General features: G+C 39.4%; 1 protein-coding gene across 7 annotated transcripts in view; it reads left to right on the forward strand.

The window, feature by feature from the left end:
• Window positions 1-12,396, forward strand: part of TRIP12 (thyroid hormone receptor interactor 12) — a 74,600-nt gene that overhangs the window by 32,718 nt on the left and 29,486 nt on the right. For 6 of the 7 annotated variants that reach the window (XM_035334082.1, XM_035334085.1, XM_035334081.1 and 3 more), the window contains 4 exons: window positions 778-1,574; window positions 8,711-8,816; window positions 9,573-9,709; window positions 11,016-11,099. In XM_035334082.1, the coding sequence (XP_035189973.1) occupies window positions 778-1,574; window positions 8,711-8,816; window positions 9,573-9,709; window positions 11,016-11,099 (1,124 nt within the window). The remainder of the gene's footprint in view (window positions 1-777; window positions 1,575-8,710; window positions 8,817-9,572; window positions 9,710-11,015; window positions 11,100-12,396) is intronic. The other variant, XM_035334084.1, reaches the window with a different exon arrangement.

Genomic DNA, 12,396 nt, shown 5'->3' on the forward strand with positions numbered 1-12,396 from the left:
TGTAATTCAGCTAAGAGTATTCAGTCAGCGATGGAGCATACAAATTCTACATAACTAGTCCTGGAATACGTGCAGGCTCTTCCTCTCTTCTCCCTTTATTTTGGAGGAAGATAGACCAAGGAGTTCTGAGAGTTGTCCAATATTAATTGAAACCTGCAGTAATATAAGGAATGCCTGTTCAGAGTAATCATCTTGGTCATGTTTATTATCTGTTTTCACACACCTCTGCTGTGTATGCACCGGAACAGCTTTTTAGCATGTAGAGGAGAATTTTACCCTTTTTGTTTCTTAAAATTAAGGTAATTAATCAGATAAGATTGAGAGACTTTCGTTTGAGAGCCTTCACTGAACTAGAATCAAGTTATGACCAGTTACGTGTTACTGAACAGTCCTCGTTCTCTTGCGGAATTACATTCTCAAGCATTCAGCTTCACAGCTTGAATTTTTGTTTTAATAGACTTACGTGTCTATATGTAATCCTAGTGAAATCCATCTAGTAGCTTTTTCTTGTTTGTTTAAAAGCAGTGTCCTGTGCTTTCATTTTGCAGTTCATTTTAGATCCCATGCTAGCAAAGGTGCTTTTTTGGCAATGAAATCTGGAGTATGGTCTCATGTAAGCATGCTTTTTGTATCAATGTCGACTTAATATTTGACAGGTTATTTTACCTGCAGTTTCCTTTATCATTAGAGATTGCTGACATTTATCTTGCAAAACTATTGCAACAGCGTGAGGTTCCTTGAGTTTAACACTAATGCTATTCCTGCTTGCTTCTACAGAGGCTGTAGTTCATCTGCTGTTTTAATACCACAAGAAGATCCAGACAGAGTCAATACTTCAGAAAAGCAAAAAACGGGGCAAGTGCCTAAAAAAGAAAATTCTCGAGGAGTTAAACGCAGTGCTAGTCCAGATTATAGCAGGACCAATTCTCCTAGCTCTGCTAAAAAACCCAAAGCACTTCAACACACTGAAACTTCCCTGGAAACCAACAAGCCACATACTAAATCTAAGAGAAGACACTTAGACCAAGAACAGTCTAAGTCTACACAATTGCCATCAACAAGCAAGGCTCACACCAGAAAGGGTGGAGCTGCTGGTAGCTCCCGAAGTCAGAAAAGGAAAAGGACAGAGAGTCTGTCTTGTATAAAGAGTGGTTCAGCAGCTGAATCAACTGGCGCTGAAGAGAAGTCAGCAAAACCCTCCAAGCTGGCTTCAAAATCGGTGACCTCAGCCAAAGCTGGGTGTAGCACCATCACTGATTCTTCTTCTTCAGCTTCTACGTCCTCTTCCTCTTCTGCTGTTGCCTCTGCTTCTTCTACTGTTCCTCAGGGTGCCAGAGTGAAACAGGGAAAGGACCAGAATAAGGCTAGACGTTCCCGTTCTGCATCCAGCCCCAGTCCAAGGAGGAGCAGCAGGGACAAAGAACAGAGTAAAACAGGTGGCTCTTCAAAGTTTGACTGGGCTGCTCGATTCAGTCCAAAAGTTAGTCTCCCTAAAACAAAACTGTCTCTACCAAGCTCTTCCAAGTCAGAGACATCAAAACCTGGACCTTCAGGACTACAGGCCAAGCTAGCAAGTAAGTTGTTCACTTTCTTTTACGAAAGAATATACATGTATGTTTTAAAATGAACTATTCTAAACAAATGCTTCCTTCATTGTTTACAGGGTTCTTGGGTCCTTGTTAAAGAGAAATAACTTTTTTAATTCTACTGAGCTTTTAGGTAAAGTTGTGACTGAAACTGCTTATAGATAAAGCAAATGATAGAAGTACGCAGCCTGTTCTGTAGGCCTAAGATACTTCTCTGTCGTGCATGTCAATTTCTCATTGCATGTCAATTTTTAAAATTTATACAAGATACTTGCATATTGTTGTCATGGGGACATAAAAAATCAAGAGTTTTCTAACGTTTACTTGTTCTGTTTAACTTTTTTTTGTCATTTTCTTAAACTCTGCCCTGACTGGGAATTATGCTTTTTGGAAAACAAGTTACCGAACTTGTGGTTGCTTTTTCAAGTTAGGTTTGCTACTTTTTCTTTTTTACAGTGCCAGTTTCTCATCTTAGTCTAAGATCAATAATATTTTAAACTTTAAAACTGATATACCTAGTGATTGGCACGTGAATCGCTTTATCTTTTAAATTGCTCTTACAAAACATGTCCTTCCTAGTGCTGAATTGGAGTAGTAGGTACCTTTCTTGTACATTGTGATAAGGATTTTAGGCTGTTTCTAAGCCAGAGCCCCTGCTCATTAGTGTGCAGATCTGCTTATAGCTCTGTTTCCTTGAAAAACGTGGTACACCAAGGCAGCGTAATAAACTTTAAATGCGTTTTTCATAGCATATATTCTCTAAAACTTGTTTTAATAGGTTGGATTCCTAAGCCTGGTAACTGTTGCACATTTACCTAGGCACGATCATGAGTAGCATGTCCCAACTAGGGCATGTCTATAGCTAATACTAATGCGGGAAATATGTGAAATAAACAAGAGGAACTGGATGGCTTCCTGTATAATCAAAATAGATTTAATTGACCTAACAGGCTTGTTTTGGATAACTTGCATGACTGGAGCATTGATCCTAGAATGACCTAACCCAGCTGGGGAAGGATGGCACTGGGGAAGGGGAGAGGGCTTGCTCCCTTATGGCAAGACTTTACGTACCTGATTCAAGACTTACTAGGTGGTGGGCTCCTGAGGGGAAAAACTGAATTTCCCCAGGATAATGAGATGAAGGAATGGGTAGGAATTGGACAAGACCGACTGACCTTCAATGTAGCTCTTAATGAAGCCTGCCCTTTAGTTATAGGCAACTATTTGATGAAGGAGAGAAGCAACAGGGAGGTGAAAGAATGTGTTTCTAAGTAAACAAAAAGGAGAAGGCAGAGGATAACTTATGTGACTGTTTATAACCCTTCAGCATGGAGTGAGAAAGGTGGGATAGCACAACCTGTGGTGGTGGGGGGCATGGAGTAGCTTGAAAAAAAAACATTGAGAATACGAGCTTAAATTATCTCTCAAAGAATGTACTGAGAAAGCCAGCTTGACTAGCGTTAGCCCTTTTGTGACCTGACAGTCACCTTTGGCATAAGATAAGTAGAACTAAGACATTCAAGTAATGACAGAAAACCAAGTTGGTATAGACTGTAAATACGTATACCTAAAAAGTCAGTGTGAAGGGTTACAAAGCATAGTAAGAAACATTTCTAGACTCCATTTTAGATTAAAGAAAGTTGCTTTCTGTAGGTAGCATCCCAGTTTGAGGGGGAAAGATGTGATACTGGGAAGTCTAAAATGTGTAATCTGTTTAGATTACAACAAAACTTAATTGAATAGCTATTATATTGAATATCACTGGAGTATGATTATGCTAAATATCACTAAGATTTAAGTATCACTAAGATGTAAGAACTCCATCTAGAATAGATGGAGAGTGCTAATCTTTATATTTTCAAATAGTCTTAGCTTTTCAAATAGTGCATTAAAGCTCTGGCAAGAGATTGAAGTAATCTTGGAATCAATAGTAATTATTAACTTATCCCTTTAAGAAACACTTGGCTGTTATATAGCTTCACTAACTAGAAAATACTGGTACAAATTTGAAATATTTCAGCAAGATACACGTTCTGAATAATGTTGAGAAATGTCAAGAAAATATTAAGAAATAAGAAATCACAAGGGTAGGTTTTTAAGGAAGGAGGGGTCAGGTCAAACTTATTTTCTGTGGTAACCTAATACCTTTGGAGGATAAGGGAGCAGGAGTAGCTTGTATCTCACACAAATAACAACCCTAAGGCCTTCTAAAGCAGTAAAGCAAATGGTGATCTAGATCAAACTGTGGTGTACGCCCCTCTGGAGAATTGTGCTTAGAAGTCATTGTAGCTCTCTTAGAGGCTAAAACTCAGTAGATTTGTACAGAGGTATCATATGAAAGAGGTGTTTAAAAATTGAAATAGGGCTGATAGAACTAGTGTAAAATAAACAAAAGGCCATGGAAAAACCCAGGGAAAAAAGCTGGTGGGGGAGTGGTTCTATGAAGAATGGTCTGGGATGAGAGGGGAGATTATTAGGACTGGCCGATACAGTCAGCCATGTCTATGTAAATACAGTGCTGCTGTTCATCTCTGGCTATTGCAGTCAAAGAATGCCATGGTTCAGTTTCAAGTACAAGAATTATTATTAATGGTCATGATCTTTGAAGGAAAAACCAGAAGAGCTGAGGTGGCTTACCCTACGGATGAGAAGGATGAGGAGAGATGTGGTGCTCCTCTTTGCAGGAGCCTCCCACATACTGGAGGAGACTAACCTCAGGTTTCTTGTTCTGTCCTTACTGGATAAGTCATGGGCATGAAATGCAGCCAAGCTGACTTTCAGAGATTTCAGCTAGATACACAGCAGTCGTATGTTGCAAGGGTAACTGAGCCAGTGGCATTACTGAATAAAGGCTAGAAAGTTTATTGGAAAAATAAAAATGGGCTGAAGGCTTTCACCTCTTGTTCTGCAGCTAAATATTTTGCTTAAAAAAGGCAAATTTTTAGTTTTGCTCTTGATTTGACTATTTTCATGTCCTTTCAAGCACTATAACATTTAGAAATTTTGGAATGCTGCAAATTGTGTTAAATCACTTAACTATATAAAATTAACTATATAAAAGAAAGGAGCTTACACTTCTATTGCTTCTATTATCAGGGAAATCTCTACCTCTTTGTATGAGATCTTACCTTTAAATAGGAAGAAGCTGTCAATGATGAGGGCAGGGTGACCTGGAGTAGCTGTCCCTAAACGAGAAGCCTCAACCTAATACTTAAAGATTTGGGGGCTGAGAAGAGAAGGCTGATGGATATAGTGCAAAGCAAGATAAACACAGAATGGTGGTGTAACTCCTGACTTAAAAGGGGATGGGCAGGGGTGAGGGGGAGTCTGAAAATAGCTCTGAATTAATTCATTTGCAATGGTAGGTGGCAGTGCTGTCCTGTAGGGCGGAGTGCCTGTATGTTGGATTGAGGAAATAAGATGACTAGGTAGGAGATAGTTATAGTTGCAGTGATGGGCTGTATGGGGTTCCAGTTAACAGCTGAGGCTGTCTGGGTTGGTATTGAGGGTCACAGTGGCATGGGTAGAAAGACAGTAGGTGCCTTCCCCTGCCAATGGTGTTTTTACCCCACCTTTATTACTTGAGCTAGAAAGCAGCCCAACACAGGAGCCAATCTAAAATGTAAATTTACAGCCCTAAGAAGTAAACTTCTATTGATTATCTTTCTGAACTGCAAACGAATGGTGTTTGGGATTGCATACTTTGAAAATCTGACTTTGTTTTGGCTTATGTAATACACTCAGGCTGTTAAAGTAAGTAAATGTAGTACAGCTGCATTCAGAACTTGTTTCTTTCATACAGCAAAAATGCCTTTAAAAATGCTGACCAGTAACAGACTTAAATGTGAAGATGTTCTTAAGATTATTTTTTTTTACACTTTATTTTTGTAAGGCTACGGTGTTTCAGGTTTAGCCTGTTTGGTTCTCTTCAGACTCATTAACATGAGTGTTTGGCATGCAAATAGGATGATGTCATGGCATAAGCAATTTAGCTGCTTGCCATAGGGAAACCTACGGCTCCACTTAAATTCTAAAGCTTCCATCTGAAACTTCTGTAGTTGCCTAATACGAACTGCTTAAACCTATTTTTTTAAGGTGTGTCACACGTGGATATCTACTAGCTCTTTGAAACGGATCTTTTAGGGTTGCTCTGTCTGTTACAGGGGTAGTGCTGACTGAGTAACTTCTGGACATGAACATGAAACTAATTCACCTGAAAGCCCTTGCTGTCTGTGGCAGCATGACTGGTGCTTTCCTTTGTCAGACAGCCATAGGGATCTTCAGTTCCATCTATCTGGATGTCGGCTGTGCCCTGTTTGCCAGTGAAGGCTTGGGGCTGTTTTCATCCTGTGACTCCTATAGTGCAGGACTAACTCCCAGGCAGGAGGCCTCCTAGCGGGGCGTTCAGGGGAGGGTTAAATTTGACAGTGAGAGGGAAAGGGGCCCAGGTTGTGTGCTGAAGGAACTAGCAGTCCTGAACTTGTGGTGCTGGGAAGACTCAAAAGGATTTCCCAAAAGATGCAAGTGATAAGACTGACTTAGCTTTCTTAACAATGAACTTTAAAGGCAGAGTGGCTATGGACAGCAGGAAGGGAACAAGTTCAGAGAAATCTTTTGTCACTTCCTTTTCAGCCTGGGAAATGAATAGAAGGAGGTGGAGGCATACAAATGCCATGGTAGATGTGTAGAAGGAAAGATTTGGGAAAAAAGAAACACACAAAAAGATGTGATGAACAGAGCACTCACTGAGTAGCAGGAGAAAATGAGCTCAGCTGTTCTGGGTGCTCAGCCTATGATGTATCCTGCAGCTCATCCACCAGGCAATAACTGGTTAACTCTGTTCTCCAGAACCTTACTGAGGTAATTCACTTTAAAGCAATGGCTCAACTAATTGAATGCTCCTTATGGACAAGAGCAATCCCCTCTACAGCTGCCATCGTGTTTCGTGGTGTCTGTGCTCAGCTGATTTTTGTCCTGCTTGCTCATCTTGCTTGTCTAACAGAAAGCTAACAAGGAAGGTGTGCATCGAGTGCACTGGGGTCAGGGTAGTAAGGCATGAGTGAGCAGAACCACACTGCTAACCACAGCAGTAGGCTGTTTAGCTCTTCTGCCTTGTGAAACCTCTGCCCTTAGCTATGTTAAGATAGGATTTAGGCTAAGTCCATTTCACGTCATTTTCAGTGAAGGTGGTATCTGTGGTTGATTTGCCTATTACTAAGCTGGTAAGAACAAACTTTGTGCTTAGGGCTGACCACTTGAAACAGGGTACCCACAGATTTCAAGTAGCAATTGACCTTCTGATGTGAGGAACTCAAATGTTTATTTTTCCAGTGGACATGAAGCTAATTTTTCTGATACAGATGTAAAGCAGAAGTACACCTCATTTTTAGAATCTCATCATGATGTTACCAAGTAGTCTACTTCTCCATGTATCTGTAGCTAATGAGCTACATGTAGCTAATGAGCTAATCTGTAGCTATGAACTCCTAGAGTGGCTGTTGTGATCAAATATAGCGCTATTATACTTAATACCTGCATTTTTTAATGTAAAAGAGTCAGTCAGCTATGAGAGGAGTTTTGTTGAATCTGCACTTGTAAGACTTGAAACATAGATAGCTGTGGCATAGGATCCTGCTGCAGCTGTTTGAAACTGCTCGTCTTCTCTCCAGCACTCCCCCTTCCTTCCCTTCCACAAACAAGGCAAGTAGCTTACTGTATGTAAATAGGGTTGGATTAATTAACTGCTTCTGTTTTAGCAACTTCATCCTAAATTGTTGGTTTGCAACCATGTATAGTAACAGTGCCACTGCTTTAGGAGTATTTTTAAAAAAGTAAAAGTTAAAAAAGCGATTGCATATTCTGTATGTACAGACCGTGTGAAAATTCAGGTGGCTGCCTTATTTTCAGCTCAGCGTGCAGTAGCTGTTAGATACAGACGCTTGTTTTCTTAGGTTGCCAAGTCTCTGGGGTTAATAAGCCAGGTGTGTGGTAAACACAAGAATATCAGGTTAACATTAATCTGCATGGAACTTAATGCTGTGTGCAGTTAATGTGTTCCTGGATCAAATATGGTATAGTGTCCAGGGGACAGACTATTGACGGGGTCAGTAACAACTTTTCAGATTACATTCCCATTTCTGCTAAGTATTCTATACGTAGTTACATAGTTATTTCATCCTTGAGTGTGACAACTCAATATTACTGGAATTTTTTTAGGATTAATTAGCAGAAGCCAGTTTGATAGGTACTGTGCTAAAATACAATTCATGCTTAAATGTGTTCTATTTCTGCTGTGTTGCCAGAAGAGGGAGCAGTGTTCTAATTATTTCATCATAAACAAGAAAATTAATATCAGCTGTGTTTGTCTTCAACAGTGCAAATACTTCTAAATTAAAAACTCACGATTCCTTTCCCAGAGTTGTGAAAATATGCTTGGTTCTTTGCCTCAAGGAAGACATCACAGCACTGATAGGGTTTGAGGGGATGTAGTTAAAACAAAAACACGCACACAAAACATTGCAAATCTCAACATTGCCAGTGCTTGGCTTCTGGAGGGTGGGGGAGTCTGATTTGGTTTTAAGGCAGTTATGCTTAAGCCATACTAACGTAGATCAAAATGCTTGTGACTAAAAGTTACGAATCGTCCAGTGAATGTGACTAAGGTAATACTGCACAGATTTACCTAAGGGGTGGGGGCATAACAGATAACTTCCTAATTCCAACCCCCCCCCCCCCCCCCCCCCCCAACACACTATGGTTTCTTTTTCTCTGTGATCTACAGTTAAATCATTTTTCTGTTTTAGGTGTTTTGAACATAAACACATGGAAATTATGTATTTTATAGTATTTGTTGAGCATGAGGAGACCTACAAGCTCCTTTGTAACTGGAGCGTATGGGTTACAGAAAGGTGTCCAAGTAACAATTCGGAGTTTGGTACAAAAAGTAAATGGGTAAAAATAATTTTTTAAGCCTTTCTTTTACTGGAATAGTGGATCAGTGTAAGGTGACTAAAAGCGGTTGTAGACTTACTGTAGTTATGTAGAAGCTGTCCCATTTCACTTCTTTGTAGAGCTGCTGTGTATTTAAAGACTGACTTATTCTCAATCCCTTAAATATTACATAGGCCTAAGAAAATCCACAAAGAAGCGCAGTGAATCACCACCTGCTGAGCTCCCCAGTTTGCGGCGGAGCACACGGCAAAAGACCACGGGCTCCTGTGCTAGTACGAGGTAAAACTTAAAACAAGATATAATTACTGCTGCGGATTAGTGTTTGTTATCTTCATTGGCTATTGTAGAAAGAGCTGCAGTTTTTCAGGCTTGCAGGGTCACCCTGTACACTAATGCCATCATGGATAATGCATAGAACTTGGTCCTACCACACTTCCAATAAGTACCTCAGCTACGGGAGTTAAGGGGGGGAGCAAGTACTTAAAGGCAATGTCACAAATGTAAATAATCCTTTTCTTATTAAGGTTGTGCTTAAAAACATAAAGAGTTCTAAACTTCTGTGTTATGAATAATAAAATCAATGACAATTTTGAAAAATAAAAAATTGGTGCCACACGGGTGTCTGTTTTAATGCTGTTCCAATCAGTTTGTCAATAGCTGCATCTGAACAACTGGTACTGTGCGTGTTGAAGTATTTGATACGCCTGAGGTCTGTTCCTGTGTCAGTTACGCACTTGAATTTGATGCTTTACATCATAAGCATATTGTTTTTTAGCAGTGACAAAAGTAATGTTTAAAAAAGCTGATTTAGAAAGGCCAATGCCCTTAAACTTGATCTGCTGTTGAAAACCAAGCAGAATGTCAGTTTTTTGTACTTTGAATAGTTCAGAACTTTCTTTAAAGATGAATACTCTGGCATCAGACTTCTTTTCAAATGTGTATAAATCAGTTACTTGGTTTGTAATTAGGTCACTTTAATTGTGATCATTTTCATTATTTTAAAGTTCCAAAACATTTGTTTTTTCAAATCTTTAGTCGGCGAGGCTCTGGCCTGGGCAAAAGAGGAGCAGCTGAAGCTCGCCGACAGGAGAAGATGGCTGATCCTGACAACAACCAGGATGGAGTTAACTCTTCAGCTGCGCGTACTGATGAGGCTCCCCAGGGAGCTGCAGGTAAAAAGAAATACCAACTGCAGTGCTTCAGTATACGTGTGGATACAAACTTCTTACGTGGGTTAAGTTCTGGGAGGAAGTTATGATTTAAGTTGGTACAGCTTCTGGAACCTTTTGAATGAGAGGGACCTTAACTTTTGAATCTGACCTCTTGTACATCTGATAAAAGCATCAGTTATGCTAATTCATAGTCTCCAACCTATTTCCAATAAAGTATACTTGTATTTAAAAAAAAAAAAGCCTGAAAACTAATTTCAGTTAATGCTACATGAATGACTGCACATATAGAAGACAAGCATTTACCTGTGAGAGTTCTTTAATAACTACTGGAGAATATTTTATAAGTTTTCTGTTGAAACTGCAAGCCTCTTTGTATTGGAGAAATTTGTCCTTGGGTTAATTAATACTCCTGTTTATGCAGTTCTGTTAAATGGTACTTAATTTTATCACCTGGTCCTAATCAACAGTGATTTTGAAGGAGCTTTCCAACAATTGTGCTGGGTGGTAGAAAAACTCAATGTCTGTTTTTAAAATTAGCTACATTGCTGTGAGAAGTCTAAATGAACTGGAATGAAGGGCAGCGTAACACTTGAGAGAATAAAATTACTAAGAATGCAGGCAACTGTGTCCAAAGAAGAGCAATGAAGCTGGTGAAGGGTCTAGAAAACAAGTCTGAGGAGTGGCCAAGGGGGCTGGGATTATTTAGTTTGGAGAAAAGAAAGCTTAGGGAAGCCCTTATTGTACTTCAGTTACCTTAAAGGGGGTTGTAGTGAGGTGGGGATCAGGCTTTTCTCCCACGCACCAGGTGATCAGACAATGGGAAATGGCCTCAACTTGCACTGGGGAGGTTTAGGTTGGATATTAGAAGGAATTTCTTTACTGAAAGAGTTGTGCAGCATTGGTGTAGGCTGCCCAGGGAAGTGGCTGAGTCTCCATCCCTGGAGGTCTTTAAGAAATGTGTAGTTCAATGGTGGACTTTAGTACTAGGTTAAAGGTTGGACTAGATGATCTTAGAGGTCTTTTCCAACCTGAAGGATTCAATGAAACACATGAAACGTTATTTGCTGATCTGACTTCTTTCATATCTTGTGTTGGTATAGCCTTTCTTGTTAGTTTTTGGAAAGGATTGGGTCTCTAGACTGGCATTGGTCTAATTGAAGTGACAATTGTACAAGTGTGGGGGCAGTGTTAAATGCACAGCACTCTTCTGATAATGGATGCTTTTTTTTTTTGATGGTGGGGTCAGTGCAAATTTTGTAGGTCTGAAGGTGCTCTAACTCATGTTAATCTATTTTATTTCTTTCAGCTTCTAGTTCTGTTGCTGGAGCTGTAGGTATGACAACATCTGGAGAAAGTGAGTCAGATGACTCTGAAATGGGAAGACTACAAGGTATAAAAGCTACAAATAATTTTCAATTTATTATTTTTGTTTGCAGCCTGTGAATAGCTGTACTGACCCACATTCTGTATTATATAACGCGGGGAGGCTGTATCTTGTTCCTATGTCTGTGAATGTGTTGCTTAGCTTACTGTAGTTCTCATGGACTATGACACTGCAAGCTTTAACTCACTGAAAATGTGAGAATTTGGAATTAATGTCTGTAGGGATTGCTTAGTGTCCTTAGTTGTTTCCATGGTGTGTAATACATTACTATTGATTTTATTTTTCAGGTGGAGATAGGGGTTGGGAGGGAGGAGGAGAATTGAGAACTGAGTCCTATTAAGTGTGTAAGCTATTGGAAGTATGAGAATGTCTTTGCAAGAATACATTTCCAGTTGACAGGCTGGATTAGGTCTGCTGTTAATCTACCTGATTCTGGATACCTTTTTTTTTCCTTGTCATTGATAGCCATGTAACTACAAGTTTTGATCAAAGTCTAAATATTCTTAAACATGCTTGCTTTCATGCTTTAGTTATAGAAGAATTCAGGTCTCTCATCTGAAATACAGGCAGGTACAAACTCAGTTTTCATGTCCTGCAGCTGTTCTAACAATTTTGCCACTATTGTGCAAGGAGTTCTGTGATTGTGATTTTCCTTGCAAATGACAGATCTTGGTAAATCTGGATCACTAATGTGGAAATGAGTGCTATGTCAGTACCAGTTCACTTGCTTATAGCCCCCAGTAAGCATAGGTATGGATTAGGAATGTTGAGCTAATTTTTCATTATAATTAATTGGTATTTGTGTTGATCAGAAGTGGTCATGCTTGCTACAGTTAAAATTGGAATCACCTGCTTAGTCTAGCTTAGGACTACTGAAAAGTGTTATTTTAAAAATGCTATTTTTCAGCAGAGATCTTACCCTCCTATTCATCAGGAAATAAAGCTGTGAAACTTGTGTCCTTTCCTCAGATTAATAGTGCTACTCAGATCCTGAACATGTGAAGATAAGTTTAGCTAGTTTTGCGTAGTTTGAGTTCAAGTTTGAAATTCCAGCCTATGTATCTGCTATTTTAGATCTAAGCTTACAACGTTGATTTAGTAGACCAGATTTCTTCTGTAAAATATAAAGCTTTGAAAACTTGGTGGGTGACTTCTTAAGGGGCATTAATGCTCTGATGCATATAAAAATGACCTATTTGTTCCTTAAAGGTCATCTTTTTGGTGTGTTTGAAACTGAAGTAACTACAGTCATCTAATCCTAACTCTTCTTTCCTAAAGTATCAAAATTCTAGTAGTCTTAAAT

The sequence above is a fragment of the Oxyura jamaicensis genome, chromosome 9 (assembly GCF_011077185.1).
Source record: "Oxyura jamaicensis isolate SHBP4307 breed ruddy duck chromosome 9, BPBGC_Ojam_1.0, whole genome shotgun sequence".
Classification (NCBI taxonomy): Eukaryota; Metazoa; Chordata; class Aves; order Anseriformes; family Anatidae; genus Oxyura; species Oxyura jamaicensis.